General features: G+C 38.5%; 1 protein-coding gene and 1 long non-coding RNA gene across 2 annotated transcripts; one reads left to right on the top strand and one right to left on the bottom strand.

Annotated features, from left to right (window-relative positions):
- The first annotated feature begins 1,409 nt into the window (after positions 1 to 1,409).
- Positions 1,410 to 22,228, top strand: CFAP206 (cilia and flagella associated protein 206). The gene is made up of 13 exons (XM_067294019.1): positions 1,410 to 1,430; positions 3,367 to 3,475; positions 5,244 to 5,327; positions 5,662 to 5,752; positions 6,942 to 7,130; positions 7,405 to 7,563; positions 8,970 to 9,178; positions 10,184 to 10,303; positions 13,012 to 13,210; positions 13,957 to 14,094; positions 16,136 to 16,329; positions 17,374 to 17,517; positions 20,584 to 22,228. Exons 2-13 carry the CDS (start codon positions 3,368 to 3,370, stop codon positions 20,812 to 20,814), a joined length of 1,866 nt encoding a protein of 621 aa, XP_067150120.1. The 5' UTR covers positions 1,410 to 1,430; position 3,367; the 3' UTR covers positions 20,815 to 22,228.
- On the bottom strand, positions 21,612 to 25,062 carry LOC106489715 (uncharacterized). The gene is made up of 2 exons (XR_001293453.2): positions 24,837 to 25,062; positions 21,612 to 24,658 (listed from the first exon to the last, which is right to left on the bottom strand). It is a non-coding gene; the product is annotated as an uncharacterized lncRNA (long non-coding RNA).
- Positions 25,063 to 25,094: the final 32 nt, after the last annotated feature.

The raw sequence follows: 25,094 nt of genomic DNA, 5'->3' as shown, positions 1-25,094 counted from the left end.
CTAAGCAGGTTACTCTGTGTCTGAGGCTTTAAAATGAGGGGAAAAAATTAAATCAGCCGAAAACTGGCGTATATTGTCAGCTCTTGTTCCTGCATACCATGTACCATTGAAGGTTACTTGATTGCCTTTTAGGGACACGGCTTTTAAATTGAATCAACCTGCTGTTACTTTTTCCTCTATCTGTCATGGAAAAGCTCACATTAAGTGAGTGTTGACTGACTGAGCTGGTTACAGCAAGGCCTTGCAGTCACCCAGCAGGCGCGCTCAGGGGTGTGCGCAAGACCTCAGGAGGACCGTGGGGTTACAGGGCTGCCGCTGGCTGTCTGTGCACCCCTGCGGCACCCGTGGGAAGCGGCTGGGCCGTGCGCTGAGCATGCACAGGAACCGCTTCAGCAGCGAGCCCGGGGCCGGCACGCAGGGTCTGCATTGCTGCTCGTGCTGCCTCAGCCGCCAGCACTCGCTCTCTACCATATATATGTGTGTGTGTGTGTGTATACACACATACACGTATACACAAACACACACATATAGGTACCTGTTTTGTATATACATGCATATCTATGCATATCTATGTATGTATATGTATACATATATTTATACAATGAATTACAAATCTGTGCCTGCCACTCTTTCTGCTGACCCTACCCCCACAATCTCTTTTGAAATATGTTTCATGTATATATGTGTATTGTATGTATGTGCACATATATATGCATATGTATGTGTGTTGTATAAAATACTGTGTGTGCATATATCTATATACAGATATAGATATAAATAAATCACAGATCTGTGCCTGCCACTCTTCTTGTCTCCTACTACACTCACAATCTCTTTTGGAAAATATGTATATATGTGTTGTATATACATATATAGAGAGTGTGTGTTTTGTATATACATATACACATTTTGTATATACAGATACATGCTTATATATATTTATGCATATATACCGCTACCTCTATATATGTCAGGTTTATATGTATTTATACATATATACCTATATCTCTCTCTATATATACACACACCTATGTACTTATGTTTTGCATATATACTTATGCATATACAGGTATATATTAATCTACATATAACTATATATTGTGTATGTTTATACATACAGATGTATGTTTCCGCATACGCATATATGTTTTGTATATACACAAACATCCAAATATATATATACACACACACACACATCTATATCTATATCATCTATAGCTATATCTATACACACACCCACATCCATGCACACACGCACGTTTTGCACGCACACACGCACACCCGCCTCCGCCTTCCGCCGCGCGCGCGCACTGGCTGCCGGCGGGGCCGACACGCGGCGGGGCGTGGCCGGGGCTCGGGGCCCGGGGGCGGGGCCTCGGCGCCATGGCAACGGGCGGGCGCTGCCGCCGCCGGGCGGGCCGCAGCGGCAGGTGAGTGCGGGGCGCTGCCGCTCCGCGGGGCCGCGTCGGCACCGCCAGGAGCGGCGGGGGCGGCGGCCGATGCGAGCCGGGGCAGGACGAGGCGGCGGCGACACGAGACCCCAGCGGCGCGGCGCGGCGGGCCAGGCCTCCTGCGGCCCCGCCGCTCCCGGCCAGACCCAGCACAGCCGCTTGCTGGTTTCGATCCGGAGCGTTGAAGCTCGCAGGGCCTCGTCCGCAAAGAGGCCTCTGCGATCCCACAAGCAGCAGCACCGCGTTATCCTGAGGGCCTCAAACCAGGCCGAGGCGGGGAGGGAGCAGGCGGCCCGCAGCGCCGCGCAGCGGGGGCGAGGCTGGGCGAGCGGAGGGGCCCGGGCGGCGGGCGCCCAAGGGGCGTCGCGGTCAGCGCGGCGGGGCTGAAGCGGCCGAAGCGGGGCCGCCCCAAGCACAGGCGCGAAAATAAGGACGTGCCTGCAGGGCTGCACTGTGGGGAAGCCCCGGTGCTCTTTGTGGGAAACCAGCCGTCTCGGGCACGTGCTGATTAACGGCGTCATTAATGACCTGGGTGGCAGGACAGAGTGCACCCTCGAGTCTGCTGATGATACCAAGCTGGCAGGAGCGGCTGATACCCCAGAGGGTTGTGCTGCCACTCAGAGGGACCTGGACAGGCTGGAGAGCTGGACTGACGGGAGCTTCGTGGAGTTCAGCAACAGGAAGTGCCCTGTCCTGCCCCTGGAAGGAGTAGCCCCAGGCACCAGGGGCTGACAGGCTGGGAAGCAGCTCTGCGGAGCAGGACCTGGGCATCCTGGTGGACAAGTTGACCATGAGCCAGCAACACACCGCCACAGCAAAGAAGGCCAACAGCCTCCTGGGCTGCATTGGGCAGAGCGTTGCCACGGGTCGAGGGAGGTGATCATTCTCCTCTACTCGGCCCTGGTGAGGCCACACCTGCAGTGCTGGGTCCAGTCCTGGGCCCCCCAGTAGAAGAGAGCATAGACATACTGGAACGAGTCCAGTGAAGAGCCACAAAGATGTTTAAGGGTCTGGAGCATCTCTCATATAAGCAGAGGCTGAGTGAGTTGGGCCTGTTTGGGCCTGGAGAAGAGAAGGCTCAGGGAGGATCTCACCAGTGTGTATAAATATCTGACGGGAGGGTGTAAAGAAGGTGGAGACAGACTCCTCTCAGCAGTGCCCAGTGACAGGACAAGAGAAACTGGGCACAAATTAAACACAGGAAATTCTGCCTGAGCATAAGAAAACACCTATTTACTGTGAGGGTGGTCAAATACTAGATAGAACAGGTTGCCTAGAGTGGCTGTGGAGTCTCTGTGCTTGGAGATATTCAAAATCCATCTGGACACGGCCCTGGGCAATCTGCTCTAGCTGATCTTGCTTGAGCGGGGGTCTTGGATTAACTCTTTCCAGAGGACCCTTTCAACCCCAAATATTCTGTGATTTTGTGATTCTTGTCAATGCCTGTGTTATGTCTAGTAGGCGTTTGTAGGAATGAAAACCTCGCATTGGCTTTCAGTTGCGTTTGGAAATAGCATTTTGTTCCTATAGAACTGTCGTTTTTTTTCATTCACCTCTTGTCAGTTGCTGAATTAATCTTAATCACTTCATGAGAAATATTCCATATGTCAAACAAAGACTACCTGGAGTAATATTTTTATAATCAGCTTTCATTTTTCTTCCTGTTGATCTTGTTTTGCATTAAGTTCTTATTACTTGGAAATACTTATGTCGGCTATGGTCCATCCAGCCATAAATCATCTCTGCCAACTTTAGCTGAGTGGTTTCTGAAAATATGAAAGCCTGAGAGGCTTTGCAGAAAATACGTACTGTTGCTGCTGCTAGTAAATAGTACAGTGGGGAAAAGAAACCCTGAAAGACAAATCTAAAAGATATGATGATAAATCTCAAGCCTATCATTGTGTTGTTTATTCAGGATGTCTTGCCATCAAACTGAAAATGTCATAAAGAAAATTGTTTGTGAAATAGGCCAAGAATGTGCCAGCAAGGGACAAACTGTTTCTGAAACCTTGGTAGCTTTCATGGTAAGAATAAATTAAATATATTAGGGTTTTTTTATTCATTCACCTGATTTTTTTTTTCTAATAATGTTCAAATTCTTTTATGGTCAATAAAATATTAACAAATAAATATATTTTAATAACAGAGCATATGGATCAGAATTTTCAAACCTGGGTGCTTTTAGCTTGGCAGTTCAAACCTGTTTCTAAGACTTTCATGGTATAAAGACTTAATTTTATGCAGTGTGAATAGTTCCCCTGAAGTCGATGACACTATTCAGAATGAATGATGTGAAGCAAGGACGTAAATCATTCTTTTGGTGTTAAAGATCAATAAACTTCAAATGTCAAGTTCATGTCACAGTGCCAAAGCTGGAATGGCTGCAGCTGAGGCTTTCGGAAGTGACTTGAACTTTGAAATATCTCAGTTTCTGATTGCCCGAGTTGAGAAGTTTTAAAGGGACATTCATTGATATTCAGTATGGAGTCTTAAAAACCTAAGAAAATATCTCATTCTTCAGAATGAGGTCCTGAGTCCTTGGAATTCTTTAATTTCAGAATGAGAGTTCTCTCTCAATTTTCTTCTATAGGCTGATAAAACATTTTGGGTTTTTTGTTTGTTTGTTTTGTTTTTGAAAACAAATCAATCTCAATGTTGTCCTTGGTAGACAACTTTATGTATGCTAAAAACATTATACACACAGCAGCATTGCAAAATGTAGCCTAAATGCACCTGCAAAACTTTGTGTGTAGAAAGATGGAGCTTCTTTCTTTTGGATGTCATAAGAACAGAATTGATAAGCTCCTGATAAGCTTTTATAAGAGCGTAAATGATTCGCAGCAGTATTGTTAGTCTTTTTTTTTCGTAGATGAAGAGGACACTGTGCCTTTAAAAAATACACGAGGCTCAAAAGCAGTATTAATTAAGCATGAAAAAATCTTATGAATGAAAAACTTTCTCATGTGGCTGGCAAAATACCCCCAAGCAGGCAAATATGCAAAAACACTATGAAATTTTTATCTAAATTGTATTTTTTATATGTGCATGTATAGTTGTGCATATAACACCAATCTAGAAGTGTGTAAACAGGCGTGATGGATTTTTATAAAATTTTACTTAGAAAAACATTTTTCCAGGAAACTTTTAAAGGAGCTGTATTTGAATATTTCTGTGCAGTGTTTGCATCCCACGTAGTTAGATTTTTTTTTTCTACTTATGTTGGAGAACTGAAATTGAAACTGGCAACACATGAAATGCAGTAACTTTGTCTCATTATCGAAGATTGACATGGAAAAAAGAATAGTAAAGATAATATTTGCTTTTAAATTTTTAATCAAGTAATTATTTGCACAACTGAATAATCTGAAGTAATATTAGTAATCTTCCAGATGGGAAAATTTGTAACTTTCCACTATTTCTTTTAAACCATAGCTCTGTCACAGTTCCTTTTGTTCAATAAATGTAGAAAGAAATTCTTATGCATTGCACTCTCCAGCTGTTGGTCCCAGTCATTGTAAACCATTGTTCCTACAAACCTATTAACTCCATCAGAAAGTATCATGAATATGTGTCACTCTGGATTGCAGTAAAGGAGAGTGATTACAGGGACATTGAGCTGTTTATAATTCACAAGGGTAACTGAAGTAAAAATGGGAGGAATTGGTTTCAATTGTTTCTTTTTAAGCTAAAGAAATATTGTCTGCCTCTGAGATTTTTTAGGAAGATAAAAGGTTAGTCCAAGAGTGTATCTGTTGAGATATAAATTAATAGCTTTCTTTTGGCAATCTCCAGGTGAAAGCTGTTGTTCTAGATCCAAGAAATGACTTTAATGTGGATCGAATCCTTACAAAACAAGATGTGCAAAATCTTATCCAGGTAATTCCGGCATGATGTTGAATTCCCTGTCAGTACTCAGCTAAGACTATAGCATTATTTGCTACTTGTTCCTGAAACTAAAATGCCATTTTAGTTTGATATGTAAATTTTCAAACCTCTAATGATATTTATTCTCATGGTTCTGTAGCTGAAGACTGGACTATGTGTTCCCTCATGTTAATAATACCTTACACTTTGTAGTATTCACTGTGTGTTGGGAGAATGGACGGAAGGGGGCTTTCTTACTGTTGTGAAACCTGTAGCATAGTCATTGACAGTTCGGAAATTTCTCCAGTGATTTGAAATAATTCGTTTATTCTGTCTCTCTTCTTAGCTCTGTGTTACTAGACTGCTTGACACAACAAACCCATCCCTGGACACAATTAAGATGCAAGTCTTCTTTGATATGAATTATGCAAACCGAGGTAATTTCAATACAAATAAACTATTTAACAGAAGAAATTGACTCTGAGTTTAGCATTTAATATATTTCTGTAGGGATAATAATGACTCCTGTTAAATGACTGCTGGCAGTAAAGCAAAATAAAAATCCCTGGATAGGTGTACTGCATGGAAGTATGGTATTTCAGTGTGGATATAGGAGGGAAAAAATGTGCATTAGATTTGAGGGTACACTCATCCGGTCTGAGAGATTTACTGAATGGAAGGTGTTAGATTCCTTGAGATCAGTTATGCTTTCAGTTGCACTGGCTTGCTGTGTCCAGCTGAGCCACCCAGCACTGCCCCAGTGTATCTGAAAGAGAACCACTACCCAGAAGTGCACAAATGTATCTGAAAGAGAATTTGATGTTTTATCAGTTTCCATAATTGAGAGATATGAGCAGTCTTGAACAATCAGTTATTGTTTTAAAAAGATTGAATTTATCTGATTCAGAGATTTTAGTAAATGAGAGTGTTTAAAACCTCATGAATTAATCACATATTACATATTGTCAAAGGCGAGTATGGTTTGGTCTGGCCAATGGTAACTTCACACAGTCTCAGAATGGGAATGTGGAAGTGGAAAAAAAATGGGAAAGGGAGAATGTCTCTGCTGTTACTTAACTTTAAATCTTAACAGGACAGGGAAGGCTGGGACACAAAAGACATTCAGAACAAGAGAATAAACTTTTATTTGGAGGGAGGTCATGAAAATGTTGTTTTATTATTATGGATTAAAAACAAAAACTAGCAAAACTAGTGGGCAGCTCCAAAGCCTTTTGGACTGAGCTCAGTAAGTTCAGGAAAAAATTTCTGAGACTGTGGGTAGTGTTCAGATTTGGGCATGCAACTTTAGGTGTGTGCAGATACGTGTGTGTGTGTGTGCGCGAGTGTTAGGTCCTGCTACAGTCATTGGAGTCCAGAGAGTCAGAGAGTTGCTGACTGGGCCAAATAGTTCTCTGGACTCTACTGACGTTAATTATGTTAGTTATGCTCATGTTAAACTCTACTACTGTGCATTATAATGGTCTAGTACCTTGGACATCTCGTTCACATATCTACGCTTCAGAAACCTTGCGTAGGCTGTCTGACTCTGGAAATGAATTGCACCCTCTATATATGCCATATTGCAATGAATTCACATAGCACTTACTAACAGTCCTTCTTTCCTAGCTGAATTACTGAGTGAGCAACATCGTGTTCTGGAGGGAAGGCTGGCCCCCGTGGTCAGAGATATCACAGATAGTCGTCCTCGTGCAAAAGAAGAAATGGAGAATGTGTATCGAACAATTGTGAGCTACGTGCTGCTGAGCTCTGGCCTTGGATCCCCAACAGATATTGAGGTTGTCAGGGAGGTAACAGGTCAGTAAACTCTCAGTAGTGAAATGGGGCTTTTCTTACTGAAAAATAAAATTTTACCTTCTCTTTGCTGATCTTTAGATACAGATGTGGTGAACTGTGATGAATGGTGAGTATCCAGACTGCCACTGCCCAGCCTTGAAGTCAAAATCTACCATACGCTTTCCACAGTTACTTTCCACAGTTGTTCAGGAGAGGGTATTTTTTGTTTGTTTAATGATTTTCTTTTCTGTTCCCTCAAATTGAGGGTTTTTTTCACCTTCTGTAATCCTTCTAGCTGCCTTGCAGAGTGTATTGCCTCAGACAGAGCTGGCTACTTTCATCTCGCTCAGTAAGAAGAACAAAGAGCAACAGCTGAAAACTCTTACCATGCTCGTCACAGGAATTCGGTTGTACAACAAGGAACGTGGGAAGGGAGGAAACAGTATTGATGATTGTAAGTATACAACGGTACTTTGGTTATGAATTCCCAATTAATTCTTCCTGGCCTTCTTTACTAGTGTAGTTCCAATGATATCCCATCTCTCTAGCTAAACAGCTTCGAATCTGAAGAAGTACATGTTTTGTATCTGAGTATAGGTTTCCAGGTAGACTCCTGTTTAGCTAAGAGTGAGCCCTAGATGGTCGATGTGGAAGGGTTGTCTGTGTTAACTTCATGCACTACTTTACCTCATAACTTGTTCCCTGATCCCTTGCCACTAAGTGAATGAAATGTGTAATGTTTGCCTTAAAAACAGTGAATTAAAATCTCAAAAGGATGCTGTCAGTCCAGTTACAATTTTCAGTGGAGTATGTGTAATGAAAAGTGATAAAAGTTGATGGGGCATTATCTGTATTCTGATGATTTAGAGAAACTTCTTCAGATTCTTACCATGTTCTCAAAAATTTTGAATCCTTTTGCTTGTTTAATAAGCAAAAGAAAAAAAAAGCCAATGGTTATCCTGAAATTTTGCAAAAGCGTTGTTCCGAGTAGGACAAAACTTTCCCATTGCTCTTATTTTTAAAGTTTTCCTTTCTCCCCCAAAAGTCAACATTAGTTCTGGTAAGTTTACAATTAATAATCAAATAAACGGCTGTTCAGTGCAAATTTTTTTGAGAATATGCATATAGTATGGAATGTAGTTCAGTGTGGGGACTTCTTTGTAAGAAAGGTCTGCAGCTCAGTTTTAGGACAAAAACTTTTTATTTTAAAAGACCAAAGTTTCTGGAATAAAGGCTACAGCATGTCTCTCTGCTGCTGAGAAAATTGTACTTTACTGAAAAGCAAAGCACTTGCTTAGCTAGACAGTATTTTAATTAAAGTAGTGTAAGTAGGAAAATGTATACCTACCACATCCAAGAAAGAAGAAGGTGATTTTCTAGATTTTGATGATACGTTTTTCTCAACTCTTATGCAAAGTATTTTTATTTTTCTATTTTTATAATACAGGCTTTCCCACAAATGCCACCTTTCTGTGTTGTGGTTGGCTCTATTCTAAGTTCTCAGGGCCTTGGTTACAGTGTGACTGGATATTCAGCTATTGTGGTTATATAATAGGTGCGATTTACAACATGTTGTGGCCTTTGTCACTGTAATATCTGTGTTTCTGTGACTGATTAAAATAGATAATATGTTTGTTGATCCTGTTACCCTTGTTAGCTTACTATATTATGGACTTCTATTGTATTGGCCTGTTTACGCGTCATTTGAATGTTTGGAAATGCATGAATATCAGGATAAAATTTAGAAATCAGAATTTTGTTGGAAGATGGCTTTGCTCATAAAACTGTATTGTAATCATTTGCTAATGAATTAAATCTTTTTTTTTTAATAAGTATCTCTCATTTATTCTGTCTAAACAGTGCCAGCCATTCTGAATGAAGCTGTTCCGTCAGCTACGCGGGCTCTTGATGAAGCTCTTAATACTTGCCATACGCTAGCCCCCTGTTACACAGCTCTGTTGGAATCAATGCATGAAGACCGTCATAGATATATGCAGCTTAGTTCTTTTAAATTAAAAGAAGCACTGTTCAATGTGCGACAATACGAAGCCTTCCTTTGCATCCTCCTGGTGAGATATCATCATGTTGTATCCTGTTTTTATTGCAGATGGGATGTATTCAAGTTACTTGTTTGTACAGGATATAAAGTGAGGGGCCTGATTCAGAAACCATTGAAATCAGATTTATCTCAGTACATGAGAACTTACATAATCTGTCATGCTGAACTTTGTAACTAACTTGCTGGTTTTGGCTACTGTCAGATAAAAGGCAAAGCAGATTGTTTGATCCATTGTGACCGTGTTTCCATTTCCTTTTTGGAGGTTTTCTTTTTTTCTGGTTTAACTTCATTAGCAAAGGATTTAAAAAGTAGGATTTTTTCTTCTTTGTGTACTGATACCTAGTCTGCTTGGACACTCTGTGATGACTGGAGAATAATAAGTTGAATTCTGTCATAAAATATCTAGTAAGAAAAGCCATATTACCTGAAACAAGAAATTAGATTTCTTAAAACCTGAAATTTGAAGAACAAAAAAGTTGAACAAGAAGACTTGTTTCTGTTAATAGCTATCCTGCAAAAATGCATGAAAGAAAATTTCTCCTTGTTCAATGTGTATATCAGCTCAATTTTGATCTAAAAACGCCCCCAACACATACTGAGTGATCAGAAGTCTTTTAGGAATACCACTTAAATTCTTGATAAAGAATTCTTATATAGAATTTATAAAGACCATTTTATTTGTCTTTTGAGAAACTGCAGGCTTTTTATTACTTTCCTCTGTATCATAAAGCTGTGAAAAATATTTCTCTTTTTATTTTTTTTTCAGTTCTCTTTATTGTAAAAGTGTGGAGGTTTTATATAAAAAATACTAATATATGTTTGAGAAAAGTGGAGCCTGGTTTTATACCTGAATACTTAAGGAATAATGTATTTAATTGAAAGTTAGGATGCATTTCATTCCTTAAAATAGTTATCTGAAAATAGTTGATTGAAGAGATCTAAATGAATATTTATTACCAAATACTTAATTTTTTTGACTGTCATAGTTCTTACCTGAAGAGTGTTCTCTTTCCAGTCTGAGGTAATTACAAGTGCTCGAGAAGTTGAAGTGATGAACATGCAGTTTGCAGCAACAATGGAGCAGTTAAAAAACACAGTTCAGAATAAGGTTTCTGTGGGTACCACAGAAGTTTTTGTAAGTATTTTGAGTGGAAAACCTATTTCTTCTTAATTACAAAAGATCAGAAAACTACTATGAAATAGTTCATCAGTGTATTTTTGGATAGCTTGTGTTAAGAAAAAGGCTACCTTACTTTTTCTCTATTATAACAGTAATTTCAAGTGATCTTTGAAGGGGCAACTAAAATAAAGATTGGATCTCAAGGTAGAAGAAAACGGGGTGCAGAAAGGGAGAGAAGGAATTAAATGGTATTTTATTGTAAGTGTCTTGAGTCATTTGTCAGTATTTGTAGATTTACTGTCATATTTTCTTGTTTTGTATAAATACTCTCTCCTGTTTCTTGCAGAAATGGCAAGAACAAAATAATAATAGATAACAGCACATGTTTCTTTTAAAGTCCTTTCAGATAGCAATATCCTGTAATTACAGTATGACTCCTGGATAACATTTTTCTAAAGAATGTAGGTTTCTAGCTAGGGTTTTCAGTCTCTCTGGCCCTCCCAAGAGCTTCTGGACCTGTTGGCCAGCTTCAGTCAAATTTGCTGGAGATACCAAAATAATTCAGTTTCTGCAAGTTTTGTGAAAAATAAGCAACTGGACAGACATAGTTAGAGCCCTCCTAAGATGAAGTCAGCAATGGGAGTGCCACAGTTAACATGTCCCACCAGCCAGCCCTTCCAGCTGGTCGCTTTGTGTGTGCTGCCTGGCCAGTGAGCAGACAGGTAGCTCTGTACCGTCCTTACTCTGTGCTGTTTCATCCTTAGTTGATAGTTACAGGACGCGGGAGGAAGATGTGGGAGGACGAGGGAACGAGTAATGGAAACTAGAAGTATTGTAAAGGTGGGTGCCTGACAACGCTGTGAAGACCTGGGGTTATTACAGTGGCACAATGCAATGGAAGTGGGACAGAAATCTGACAGAAACCACGCTTCATTAAATTTGCTTTTCATGGATGAGCTTAATTCCTTGTATCTAGCTACTGAACTAGCATGCAATTAATGCAAATTTAGGTTATATTTCATCCTTCAAAACAAATGATTAGATAGCAAAATAAAGTCTAACATGGAGTGGGGGGAGGGAGATCATGCCCCTCTACCTACTCAGAGAATTTTTTATGCTTTCCTTAAAGGCATCTGTGCTGCAAATTCATGAGTGGCACTTTGACTGAGGTACATCTCAGGCATAACCTGACACTCCAGTTTATACATGCTTGTGATTTTATAAGCCAGATCCTTCTCATTTTGGAGAACATTTTCCCCTTTGTCCAGCTGCTCAAATCAGTTCTTTCTCTTTTTCTCCATCTTTGTGGGGTTTAAGTGCCAGGTGTGCACTGTAAAATAGTCATAAAGGCACAGGAGTGAGGAGAGTGAATAGGTGAATGGGCTTCTCTCAAGGGCAGGTCAGAGAAGGAAGCCAGGTCTCTGTTCTTTGACTTGCTCTAGAGAAGTCTGTCTCTTCCCCTGGGTGACTGAAGGAGCCTGTGAAGATTCAGTTCACTAACCTGAATTTAACCTTTTTGAATACACATTTCCCTAGAAGCTGTTTGCACTTCTCTGCTTCCTTCCTAGATTTTCTTCTCTCTTCAGGTTGGCTTACTGTTTTTTCTTCTCTGCTGGCGACAGAATATGTAAGGTCATTTGATTTCAGGTCTTTTGCAGGTAGAGATTTTGCTATGACAGAACCCTTTAAATAATTCTTGTTGTCTTCAAGTAGTTGCTGAGAAGCTGCATCCTGCAGGAGTGTAGAGAAGCAGAACATTCTACAATTTAAAAATTGTAGGATAGGCCCATATTTTTAGTAAGCATTTGTTACAGGAAACATAATAGACTTTGTTCATATTCTTTTGTTTATTCTAACAAGAATAATTTTGATCTTGCTTCCTTTCCTTTAATTTCTTCCATTTTTTGTAACCATAATATTTCCACAGTGTTAGTGATACTGATGAATTCCAGGGCTAACTCAGTTGGCTGTTCTTAAAATAATGTTAATGTGCATATAATATGACATTGTTCACACGTTTCGGGTTCATTGGATCTCTTCTAAACACTCTGTGAGTTTAGCTGTAACAGGGCACATTTTCTGTCACTATTACTGAAATCAACATTTATCCTGAAAGCTCATGAGTTTTTTCTACGTGTGTGTGCACATACATGTCAGCATCACTGCTGGGAATGGCAGCTTCCAGTTTTGTCCTGAACGTTGTACCCTCTGAAGCTTGCACAACGTTATTTGGGCACGTGCCATGGCTTGGGAGTTGTGATACTAGATCAGCTGTGAAGCAGGGGAAACAAAATAATATAGCCTGATATTTTTTACATATGGGTGTGTTCTTACTTCATTTGGTAGTTAACCAGTTGCATTTTTTCTGCTTCTTACACAGAAATTTCTCTGCCCCATCTTATTCTTGTATGCCTTATTTTCAGTTAATAAACTATACTGGCAGTGAAGCTCTCAATTCAAAGTATGGCCTCGGGGTAGCCTATTCTGGAAAGACTTTGGAGTTAAATGAATACAAACAGTCGTTCTGTCTCTGGGGTTTGAACATGCATGCTGGAAGTTCACTTCGAAAGCCCAAGAATTACCCTGAATTTCTGGATGCCAAAGGCTTTGTAGATCAGGCCTGCTTCATTCATAGCTGGGAGCACAGCTGTTGAGCACAGCGTTTGGGTTATGTTACAGGCATATACAATTATGGATTCAGATCATTTTCTTTTATTTTCTAGCCTCTCTTTGTTGCACTTTCAAACCTATGGACCAGCTTTCAGAATGAGATACTGCTGCTAAGTTTCCTCACAAATATGACTAATAATCTGCAACAGTTCTTGGAAACCCAATCACAGCTTTTTCCTGAGGAAGTGCTCACATCTCTTCTTGAAGCAGTGACTGTGAAAAGTGATGAGGAAAGGATAAAAGAAACCATGGGTACTAAAAGTTATTACTTTTTATTTTTCTTCACTTTCTCAGCCCTTGCAAAGTTTTATAATTTAAATTCTATTTGAAGAAGGTGCTACACGTTCATTTTAATAACTGGAGTTTGCACAGAGGTTAATAAAATGAAGTCTTAGTAATGTATGGTTTTATTTTTTATGTAGTGTAGTTCAGGCTTTTATTTTTATATATATTTTATATATTTTTATATATATTTTATTTATATATATATTTTTATATATAAAATTAAAATGTATCTCCTTACCAGATACAAACAATACCATATAAAAATGGCAGAATGATCAGAGAAGAATATTTCTAAAATTACTTTTAAGTTTCTAAAGATGGTCTATATCTTTTTATACTTTCTGGAACTTCTAGAATTGGAGGGGTGGAGGGGAATAAAAAAGCTAATTTAATGGGGCTTTGGGTACTAGAAATATTTCTTTGTAAGATGATTTCCCTAATAACCAAGTTTTACTCTGGGATATTTGCAATGTGTGAGTGGGTGAAAACTAAACAGAATCATATTATCTTCCTCTTGTAATCCCCTGTTTCCAGAGAAAATTGATATTAAGAAAGGACCCTGAAGTTAAATGAAACTTTTTTCGGAAGGATCTCCTAAGGCACTTCAGGCCATCCTGTGAAGATAATGGGAGTCCAATCACCCTGTAACATTATTATATTTTAACATGAGATTTTTTTTACTGCCATCCTTCCTTTGTTAAACCTTTTTCCAGGAACCAGAGTAAATGTTTCTGATTTCAAGAACCAAGAATGGCTTTTTCCAGAGACTACCGCTAATTTTGATCAGTTGCTAATCCAGTACCACGGTTTCTGTGCATATGCAATAGGTGAGAAAGGCCTCATCCTTCCAGGTATGCTTTGCAGTTAGATCTTTTTCTTACTTTTTAAGTACACAAGTACCAGTGAAAATGTAAAGTAGTGATCCGAATGCTTCCTTTTGTGCCGAAGCAGGACTACTGTATTTTCATGTGTATAATTTCCACCCTGATAAACCTTTAAAAATATTTTTCTTTAAAAAATACTCAGATAAACTGCCTAAAATAGAGTGTAGGAGAGTTTCAAGAGAAAGTAGGCTCAGTCAAGAAGAAGTAGATACAAGATGCGATGATTAAATGTTTCCTTTGCTACCTGTGCATCTGTATAACCTACATGGCAGCTGAATGCAGTTTTTTTGAGTTTTGTTGTTAATGTATTTTTAACACAGAATAACATTAGTCGTTCCTTCTGTTTTGTATATCGGTGTGTTGCAAACACAACCATGTGATCCTGAATCATATGTGTTTTTAAACAGTGGCTAAAAAGTACTAAAAATCTTCTCTGAAGAGAATGCAAAATTGCATTCAGTGGTCAACTAGTCATAGGATTTTTTGGTCTGGTATAGGGTCACTTGTTTTGAAAGCAAATCCTATTCCAGCTATGCCATCCGTTCATGTTGTCTCCCTTTCCTTTATAGAACCTATCCGTATAGAATTTCTAAACCTACAGCTAGTTTTAGGGAGTTAGAAGGAAAATATTGCCATTTTTTTGGCCATATTAAAAAATATGTATTTTAATGGTAGTGTAATTTACTTGCACTTACTTAGTATTGCACATGAGAACAGCTGTCCCAGGTCAGATTGAGGGTCTCTCTAGCTCTGTGTCCCATTTCTGGCTGTGGTCAGTCATGGACACTTGAAGATCATGAGAAATCAAGCAGGAATGATCCTTCCTTAATTATATCCTTCTCTATTCTAGTAGTCAGTGGTTGTGGGATTTCCTCAGATAAATGTTGTGTCTGGACCATTATGATGAATAATCCTTGGTGGAATTTTTTCATTTATCTAATTGCTTTTTGAATCCATTTAGACTTTGCCATGGGATGTTCTTATTGTCAAGCGAATCCCACAATTATAATTATGTGTAGTATGAAGACATATTTCTTTTTGAGAAGGTTTTAAACTATGGCTTGGTAATTTTATGAAAAGCCTGGTAGATATTCTGCTGGAAAATTAATGAATAGTCATTTTGTATCAGTTCTGCATGCCATTCATGGTTTTAGAACCCTGTACCATATTCTTTTTCAGCAGTTGTCTCTTTTTCATGTTGAAGAGGCCTTTTCCTTTAGCCTCTCCTTCTATGAAAAGTTTTCCATGCCTCTGATCGCTCCTGACTCCCTTGTTTTACTTTTTCTTCTACTGTGCTGGAACAAAATGCAGTATTCCAAATGTGGCATATAGGTAGTTATAATGGCATAATGGTATTTTTTGTTTTTCTCACCCTCTGTTTGTGTCCTAATACTTACTGACATTCTTTTTGCTTTTTTCATTGCCACTGAGTAATGCAACTAAACATTTTCAAGGCACTGTCTGTGATGATTCTAGGTCTTTCCTGGGCAATAACATCTGAAGCAGAGCCTGTCAGTGTCCTTGAGCTTAGGCTGTGTTTACCTATATTTGTTATTCAGCCTTTATTGACATTTAAATCTCCTGTTATGTTATTGTCCAGCTTCTCAGTTGCTTCATCTGTTTCTTCAGATAATTTCAGCGTTATGCCCCTTGGTATAAATGGGCTGCTGAGCTGCAATCAAATATTTGTTGGAGATTGTAAGGCAAACATTTGTGGGTATGAGCAACATATATAGGAGGGAGTGCGTGTTTACTTATGCCCTTGCTATAGGAGTTCTATCTGTTGTTTTTCTTGACTCAGACATGCTGGATGTAACCTTACCAAAAGCAGTTGTGCTGGCCTGCAGAAATACATAGTTCTGTATTTAAAAGTTTACATTCAGGGATTTATTCTGATTGCAAACAGAAAAAGAACTGAAACTGACTTGAGGGAAACATGAAATCATAACTACAAGTGCTATTTCAATTTATATATTATACTGGTTCACTACATTATTTTGTTTTTTAGGAAACCCTGCTATTGGAATTTTGAAGCACAAAGACAGATGTTACGTTTTCAGTTCCAAAGAATCTGCATACATTTTTGCTCAAAATCCAGATAAATTCATTCAGCTGAATACAGAAAAGGCAAAAGAACATGCAGAACTAATTCAGCTGCTCGAGCTTCACCATCAGTTTGAATACCTTGCTCCATATGCGCAGGTAGACGTTGCCCATGCCTCTTGCTGGGTCACTGATCTGTCTGTCCTTTTTGCAACATGAAGAGAACAGATGATACCCATCTTCAGAAAAGAAGTATAATCATCTGCCTATCATACAGAATGTCTGAAAGTCCATCTCTTCAGATCTTTAGGGTGTAGATAAGGAACATTTCCTTTTCATGTTGTTTGCACATGATCTCTGCCTGGTAGGATATGGAGAGCCAAAGGATTGTAGCAGTGATAAAAGTTTTTGTCCTTAGCCTAGGAAAATTCTGTGGCTGATGTTCCTTTTCCTCATTTTGCAAAAGTAGCTTGAAGGAACTGTAAATAAATGCAACAGAAGATGATGAGCCAGATAGCATGTTAACTGGAGCTTCCGCTCAGTTCATCAGTATGTATTGGTGCAGTTGTAGTGATATCTGGGGACAGGAGTTACAGGACAGATAACAATATTAAAGAGGGCTCATTTTTAATGAATGTGACAATACTACCATGTGAAATCCAAAGCTTTGATTTGGATGCATAGGCTTTTTCTGATACATTGAGAATTCTAGCTACCTAATGATGCAAAGAATGTGGCCTTGAAGTCGCCACTGGTGAGAAAGATATGTCTTATATCCCAACCCTGGCAGAGATACAAGCTCTTCTCTTAATTAAGATTCGTGATTTTGAGCCTATTCCTGGAAATAAACTGAGATGCCTGCCTCATAAAATACATCTGCTGGTGGTGAGGTTCCTTTTTGTCAAAATCCAATGATTAAGCACTCATCCAGGATGTGGGAGGATGAAATTCAGCTCTGACCTCTGTCTAAAGGGTTTTCTGTCTGAATTTAACTGTATCAAATACTTTTTTTTTTTTTTCTGGGGAGAGTGCAGAGCAGACAAAAGCACTGTTGACTGTAAAAAACATTATTCACTTGCTATTCTCAGACTTGTTGTTCTCTCACTTGCTTTTAAAAAGTGTCACATCAATACAACATTTTACTGAAATGTCTGTATTCTTCTAATAAATGCCTTGCCTTTTTTTTTTTTTTTTTTTAACCAGGCCAGAAGTGGAGATGAATGTTTGATGAAACCAATCACAAAATGTGACAGTAGTACTCAAACTGATACTCATATCTTGCCCCCAACTATTGTGACATCCTATGAATGGAATGAATGGGAACTGAGAAGAAAAGCTATAAAACTGGTTTGTACTGTTATTACCAGATTTTCATGTGTGGGATACCAAAGTTCAAATTAAATTATTGTAAATTGTTGTTCCTTTCAACATAAATGTATTCCACATATCTAAATGTATCCAAAGATAAACACTTATAACTGGTTCAGTCTTTTTTTTTCAGGTATTTTCTATCCTTGTTTTCAGACTTTCCTTCTCACTCTCCCAATTTTTCTATATTTTTTCTCCAAACAGTTTTTCAGAAGTCCCGCTTGTGCTGTCTATTCATTCTAAATTCTTTAGTTGCCATAAGTGATGAATCTCTTGATTAGCAGTGAATTTTAAAGCTCTCTCTCTACACCGAAATAACGTTAACAGTTTAAAGATAACGCTACATACTTTTGTTGTAGAGAAATGTTATAGTAGGGTTTGGGTCAGGCAAAACTTCATTGCACGTTGAGTGATTTATATTAATATTGTAAAATTGTAGTAAGTGGCAGATAGAATGGTTAGGAATACCTTTGGTTATGTTTGACCCTGCAGAAAGCTTTTGCAAAGCTACCTTATCCATCTTGGAAGATATCAAAGAATGAGGCCTTTATTTTTTGCATAATGAAATATTTTTAATTTTATCCAAATTCCTCATGTTTGCTAAAACCAATTCTGCTTTTTTGAAAATTTTGTCTCCCTCTTTCATGTAGAACCAGTTAGGAGAGGTGAGACAGAGAGCAATAAGGCTTACCATAGGATACAGAACCAAAAGGAAATGTTTGTTATACAATCATGGTGAAAATCTGTTAGACTGGAAACCACAGTATGTCCATATGTCACATACACAAAGGCTTTTAAAGTAACAGTAGCTTTTTAAAAAGCTGCTTTTTCGGGCTTGTTAGCATGTGCAGTTGTTAAGGTATAGCACTTGATTTTCACCATTCAATCAAAATGAACTTGATAGTGTAGGGAACAGTTAGTTACTAGTAATAGTTACTAATAATAGCTGGGCACAGAATACTGCTCTTACATTTTTGTGAACGGTACAGTTTGGAGCCTTGTGGTGTCCCCTGCAGCCTATTTCCTTTCTGCTGTTCTTTTTGCTCTTTTGCCATGAACTCTCCAACATTTTATAGGGAAAACACAACTTTGGAGTGAGAATTCTTGACAGTGTTAACTTGTTTATAAAAGCTTTTAGTAATAGTTGTTATTGAGGTATATAAATAAAAGATGATTAAGGTTACAAGATGCCTAGCTAAAAGCTGTTTGCTTCTCTAATAGTATGTGCTGTAGCATAAATAAGTGTAAGACACATGCATTCAATGATTTATCTTCAGCATAAGCAAAGGAGTATGTTTTCTAATAGTTGAGCACAAAGAGGCTACACAAGTCACTTTGTAGCTCATGAGCTTGAAATGTTTAGAGACTAAGGGTGTTTCAGTATCAGCTGTACATATGAGACATTAGTGATACTGAGCTGACACAAAACATTCCAAGATCCATGCAGAATTATTTGTCTACACTGACTGTGCTGAATTTGTAATATAAAGGTGATAAAATATTTAAAATTAAAGTGCTTAACTAATAGAAGTAGGTTATCACCTCGTCTGTAAATTGGGGAGAAAAAGACACATTTGTGGATTTTGTTAGAGGATAAGCTCAGATGCCTGTTTTTTTTTTTTCTCTTGTTCATACTGCACCAGAAAACTTGCACTAATATGAAGCATTAAAATCTGACTTTGTTATAACATTTATTTGATGTTGGAAAGTAAAATTTTCTATTTACATCTGTTTCTCTGTCCAAGCATATAGTATTTCTTGCAATAGCATTCATTCAGTTCTTGAGAGGGATGAGCTTAATAGAGAAACAGTATTTCATGCCCAGTCTTGCTTTGATTGTCAGTAAATACCTTTCTCAGATTAAAAGGCGAAAATATCTTTCTTTACATGCCATCTTTTCTGTAAATTCATTATTACTCTTCCTGCTGAATTTTTCTTGATGACACTGTGCATAAAATTTAGCCGCAGATTAAGATACCAATATATGTCTACACATAGGAATTTCAACTTCCATTACAGTCAATAGAGAGCTAGTTAGTGGAGTCTGGAAAGTATTTTGGTTTATTCTGATATGAATGCCTGAATTTGGCCAATTTAATCACTTTCCAGCCTCCACGGACTTTGACTCCAATCTCCACTGACTGGCCTGGACTCTAGGGACTTTCTCTCTTACATGTAAGTGCATGAACCCCACCACATGAGACTGTATTGTGTATAGTTCAATGAGAACATTATGTTAGATGTTTTGCATTCTTTTGCATCATTGCTGACGTGAAAAGCTCATTGGAAGAAGGAACATACATTTGGTGTTTTAAGTGCTGATTTTGTAATATTGACACTTCCTAAGAAGTGTTTTTGTAGTCGTATCTACAGCAGCTGCTATGATTAAACAGGGCTTTATTCTTGCAATCATAAATTACCTTACATTTTGCTCCTTGCCAAGGAGATGATGAAGAATGTCTGGAAGGGAGTCATTTTTCCCTTTTATCTGATGCTTTGTGGCACAATCTCCCAAATCATTTGACAGAAACCAGCCAAAGGCTTAATCTTCTAGTTTAGTTAGCCTCAATATTTGGGATCCTCAAACTTGTCTTAGGTTGCAGGTGCCCAAAGAGATTTATCTGCATGCTGTCACATTCAGGCTGCTTCCAGATTGATTCAAATGAATTTGAAACACTGGAAGAACTTAACATGAAAACAGAACATTTTATTCTAACAAAACAAAGTCTTCAGCATTAAAAAAATAAAAAATAAAAGAAACAGTTACCAAAGAAAAACACAAAAGCGGTAGGAGGCTGACTTAAAATTGTGCCAGCTGTATATGCTGCTGTTCACACATATTCTTTAGTTTCAAGAGTTATCAAATCACAGTTGCAAGAGTGTTTTGATGCTAGGGTGAACTGTGCCATGTTATGGATTTTGTGAAGCCCATAGATGTAAAATATGCAAATGAATAATGTATAACACTTAAGTATACACTAGGCCTAAAATGTTCAAAGAAAATTTTGCTTAATCTGATTTTTTTTTGTGTGTGTGTGTGTTTAGGCCAATTTGCGTCGCAAATTAACTCATGCCATGCAGACTAATCTCAGCCATATGAGAAGAGAGAACTCTACCCAAGTGTACTTGCCAAAAGATGTTGGCACCCAAACTAAGCGTGAGAACTCAAGCAATGTACCCAGACCACAGATTTTCTTGGAAGGTCTCCGAGGTGGATCATCACCTACAACTCATATGGTCAAAGTAGACTTAACAAGAGCAGTAGATGAAACCTAGCTGAAAATGAGAAAGCTAAAGAAATACAGTAAATGTATGTATAAAATTCCCAATGTGTTTCCGAATTAAAATACAGCAGATTTTACTGTGTCTGTTGATTCCAGGAGCAGGTTGTTTTATTTGTCGTATTTGTTAGGGCCTGCTGAATGGCATTAAGTGATAGTAATGATAAGCCTGAAACACCCAGATTTTAAAAAGCAGTTTAGAATCAAGGCATGTCTGAAGATTCTGACTTAAACTAACATTTTAATGGGAAGTGTGTGTTTGGGGAATTTGTATTTAATACAATGATTGTTTGCTGCAACACTATCCTTAAGAGTCACATCTTTGAATGGTACATAAAAGGTATAATGTAAGACAAATAGCTGTTAAGAGATACAAGGCCAATCCTGCAATTGCTACTGAGGCATAACTCTCATTGATGGGAAGTAAGAATAAATCCCAGGACGGTCATCCAAACATCACATCTTTACCCTTAGAGCAGCAGCATCAAGAAGGTAAAAGCAGCAAAAGGAAATCAGTCTAGGTCCTTGAGCCTGCTCATTTGTACTGTTGATAATACAGATGTCTTTCCACGGTGATATGCTTTAGAAGTATAGGCTAAGGCAGGGAGGTCTAGAGGAGGGAACGATCTTGGATGGCTCTGGCAGTCGTTTTAGATCTCTAGCAGTTTCTCTGCGCATTGGCTAAATAGTGTGCTGGTGAGCGCATTAGAAACAATAGGGACTAGACTTCAGGACACCTTTTTTAAAGTGCTGCTTTACTTGTGTTTAAAAAAAACAACAAAGCAAAACAGGAAAAGATTGTTAGTTTTATTTCATTGCGGCAGTGAAATATGCTCCAGGCCTGATGAACTCAACTGCAGCAGGTATTTCTGTTTGTGAAAAACAGAACCATTTGAGCTTTAGATGAAACATCTTTTTTCAAGGTAAGGAGTAATGAAACAAAGAAACTTCTCCCAACAGCAAACAAGTCCAAAATGTAGTTTCTGGAAAATGTCTTGGTATGCATGTGTGATTGTGTCAGATGTTTTCTAACTCTCTTTTTGGTCAGGTGCAACACGATGCATCATAATTTCTTGGTTCATTGTTATACAAAATCTGTGATAATGAAGTTAGAGGATTCAAGCTGCCAGGTGTCTTTTTTGTGATGTTTTCCAGCATTCTTTACTTAACTGTCTCCAAGGTATCTGGCCTCACTTTTTAAAGATATACAGCTGGAACAAGTCTACAAGGTATTAAGAAAAAGGAGCAGGCGTGGAGCACAGAAAAAAACGTAGCTAAGTAGTGTCCTAGTATGTTTTTTCTCCTTTGTTTAAAAAAAAAATTCATTAGTAGCAGTCAGATGTGCTGCTCCTCTGTGTTTTTCAATGCTGGCACTGTTTTTTAGATTAATAAAAACATGAATGATGTTACCAGTTGCAGCTTTTTTATTCAGAAAAAATAACCTACTGCTGAGCTGCTTTTTAATGCAATACTTCATTGTTATTATCTCCATATATTTTTATCTTCATTTACTTTGAATATTTTACGTTTAAGTCCTTACTTTGAACCAACAAACAGGTATTTTAAGAATACATAACTATATTTATTTAAAAGAAAACTGATGATTGAAAATCCTTTTTATCCTGCCTATTAGTTCTTTGTTTTCCATTCTGAGAAGCTACTGTAGTACTGCAAAATACCAGGGAATACAGTTGTAATCATTTCAGTTTTAACAAGGCAGATAGATATATGTGAGTGAGTTTACTATTGGCAATGAAAAGTATGTGTGAGATTATATAACTTCCTGGATGTTTAATACAAATAAAATAGTTTGGGAAAAAAGGGAGAGATTATTTTTCAAAATGACTTTACTCATGTGAAAGCAGAAAGTTTTGAATCTGATGACCATTTAAACTTTGCCTTTATCTGAATCTCTGGTACTTCTGTTCTTTTCAATAGCTTTTGCTTGTGCAGTATCAAGTGTACTCAGGATGGAAAGATCGCCCAAAACATACCTTTGCTTTTACTTTATAACTGGTAATGAATTGTAAAGCTTGGAATTGTCAGGTTTTGAGGTTATTCAAAGGATAGCTTATCATAGCTCATTGGAGTCCTTTGTATTTACAGCTAGTTTTGGGGGTCTGGCATTTTTTTTTCCTTTTTAGGTTTTGTTATTTGGGAAGCACAGGACAGAGGAAGAGATACATAAGATTGTAGCATAATACTTCATTTGAATTCCCTGAACTTTATTCAATAACTTGCATGTATCAGTTCAGTCATTAAGTGACCTGGTGCTTTTATGAATTATCTGTGTTGCTGCACAGCTTAAAATATCATGTCCTTTTTATATCCTGTAAGTCTCCTCAGTCTCCAAAGCAATGCATCTTATATGGCCTCTATTCTTTTAATTGAATTGTGTTTAATCACAGGTTACCACTCTATATTGTAAGACTCATCTATGATCTGAATGAGGAATCTGCTAAGCAGTATCCCTTATAAAGCTGGGAATGTGCACTGTTCTAAAATAGAGCGTAGCTTCTCGTTATTATTTGGTCTGTGTCCTTCCAAATACTTTCCCTTGTGCCTTCATAGTACAGAAGCAAATCAACTGAATAAAGGTTATGAGGGGAAGTAAATATGTAAATTAAAGTGTGTATGTTCAATCAGTACAAATCAGAAAAAAAAAATACTGTTCATGTTGTAATAATCTCGTTAATAAAAATTCTATCTTAGTCCTAGTTCTGGCTTTCCTCTTAAATCCTAAATCGCAAATCATATTTAAACCTTTTGGGAAGAAAATATGGAAATGCCCCTACTATGTATCTTTCAGCATCTAATCTTTGTTTTGAAGTTCTCTTTTAAGATAAAAGGTTGTCTTGGTATAAAGCAGTGCAAATCTGTTAAAGATAGGAATTCTATCCAGTTATTCCGGAGATGAAATAAGCCTTTGCATTTGATCTTCAATCTAATGTTGCTTTGAGATTACTTTCAATGTAACATTACCTTCACCTTGAGATATGTGCACTGTACTGACTTACAGTTCATATCCTTTTGACAAATGTGTTCTAAACAGGTTAACACTAGGGTATTTTTTATTTAAGGTGTAAAATAGGTAAATGCTGCAAATAAGCAGGTCTGAGTATAATTGTTGCTCAGAATCTCTAAAAATGAGCACACCACTGACAGATTTTTTCCTTTAATGCTTATTAATACAATAACTCAGTAGAGTAAGAAGACTTAGACATGGCTAATACAAATATTCTCATTTCTGCTTTTTATAGCCACACCTAATGGTGTCTCTTCTGTGATATTCTTTTGCTTGGAATAACTCATATTAATAATTCTTATTAATATCTTATATTTTCTCTCTTTTCTCCTTGTTCTGACATCCAAATTTAAGAATAGAAATGGAAAATAAAGTAAGGCATTTCTTAGTAGGCACTGTTATCATCTAAGCCAAAAATAACCTTTTCTCTTTACAGCAATAGATCTTTGTCAGTTATGATTAAAAAAAAAAATTATGTAGCTAACTCCTTCCTAAAAACACATTCTTTTTTCCTCAAGGAAAGAGGAGTACAGGCAGCGCTGTGCTGATGCCGAAACTAATACAAGCCTGGGGCTTTTTGACGCTTGTTTGAAATCATCATCAAATCTGTGTAGTCCTAACGTGTCTTTTCTTCCCTTTTTTAATTGGAGAGTTTCCTCAATGGATTGTACGGCCCTTCAAAAAATATTCACGCTTGCTCTGTTGACCGTTTGGGTCTCACACGCCCTTTAAGGGTGCTTGGGTGTACCTGCAGGGTCTCCAGCCTCCTCGGCAGCGCCCAGAGCCCTGGCTGGGCCGACTTGGTACCTTCTCGCTTGAAATGAGAAGAGGGAAAAAGAAATAAACGCTGGTATCTGTCAGCAGTCGCCCCCCAGGCCCCAGAACGAGCAGTCCCTCAGAGGGCTGCGGTTATCTTACTTTGTCAGCCCCAGCGCCAACCCTTAAGCACTCGGCAACCCCCCCCCCCCCCCCAGCGGCGCGGTGGGACCTACAATGCCTCCTCGCCCCCGCCACCAGCGGCGCTCGAAGACGCGTCTGGGGAAGCCGCGGCTGATGCTTCTCCCCGAGCAAAACTCTAAATAAAACCCGGTCTCGTATCTGCGCTCCGCTCAGCACCGCCGACCCTCGCGCCCCGGCCCGGCCCGGCCCGGCGCCGCTGCCCGCGGCTCAACGCGCAGCCCCACGACGACGCCGGCCCGCGCACGCCATGGCGGCGGTCTCAACGGACAACCAGCGCAGCACGCTCTGGG

The sequence above is a fragment of the Apteryx mantelli genome, chromosome 3 (genome assembly GCF_036417845.1).
Source record: "Apteryx mantelli isolate bAptMan1 chromosome 3, bAptMan1.hap1, whole genome shotgun sequence".
NCBI lineage: Eukaryota > Metazoa > Chordata > Aves > Apterygiformes > Apterygidae > Apteryx > Apteryx mantelli.
The sequence above is the reverse complement of the archived record's forward strand: the minus strand, read 5'-3'. Positions and strand labels throughout refer to the sequence as shown.

Bases quoted from the DNA above. Each gene is read 5' to 3' on its own strand.
- CFAP206 (XM_067294019.1), top strand. From the start codon at position 3,368: ATGTCTTGCCATCAAACTGAAAATGTCATAAAGAAAATTGTTTGTGAA. The intron at 10,304-13,011 runs GTAAGTATTTTG...TTTATTTTCTAG, and splicing joins TGGGTACCACAGAAGTTTTT to CCTCTCTTTGTTGCACTTTC. The intron at 16,330-17,373 runs GTAGACGTTGCC...TTTTTTAACCAG, and splicing joins ACCTTGCTCCATATGCGCAG to GCCAGAAGTGGAGATGAATG.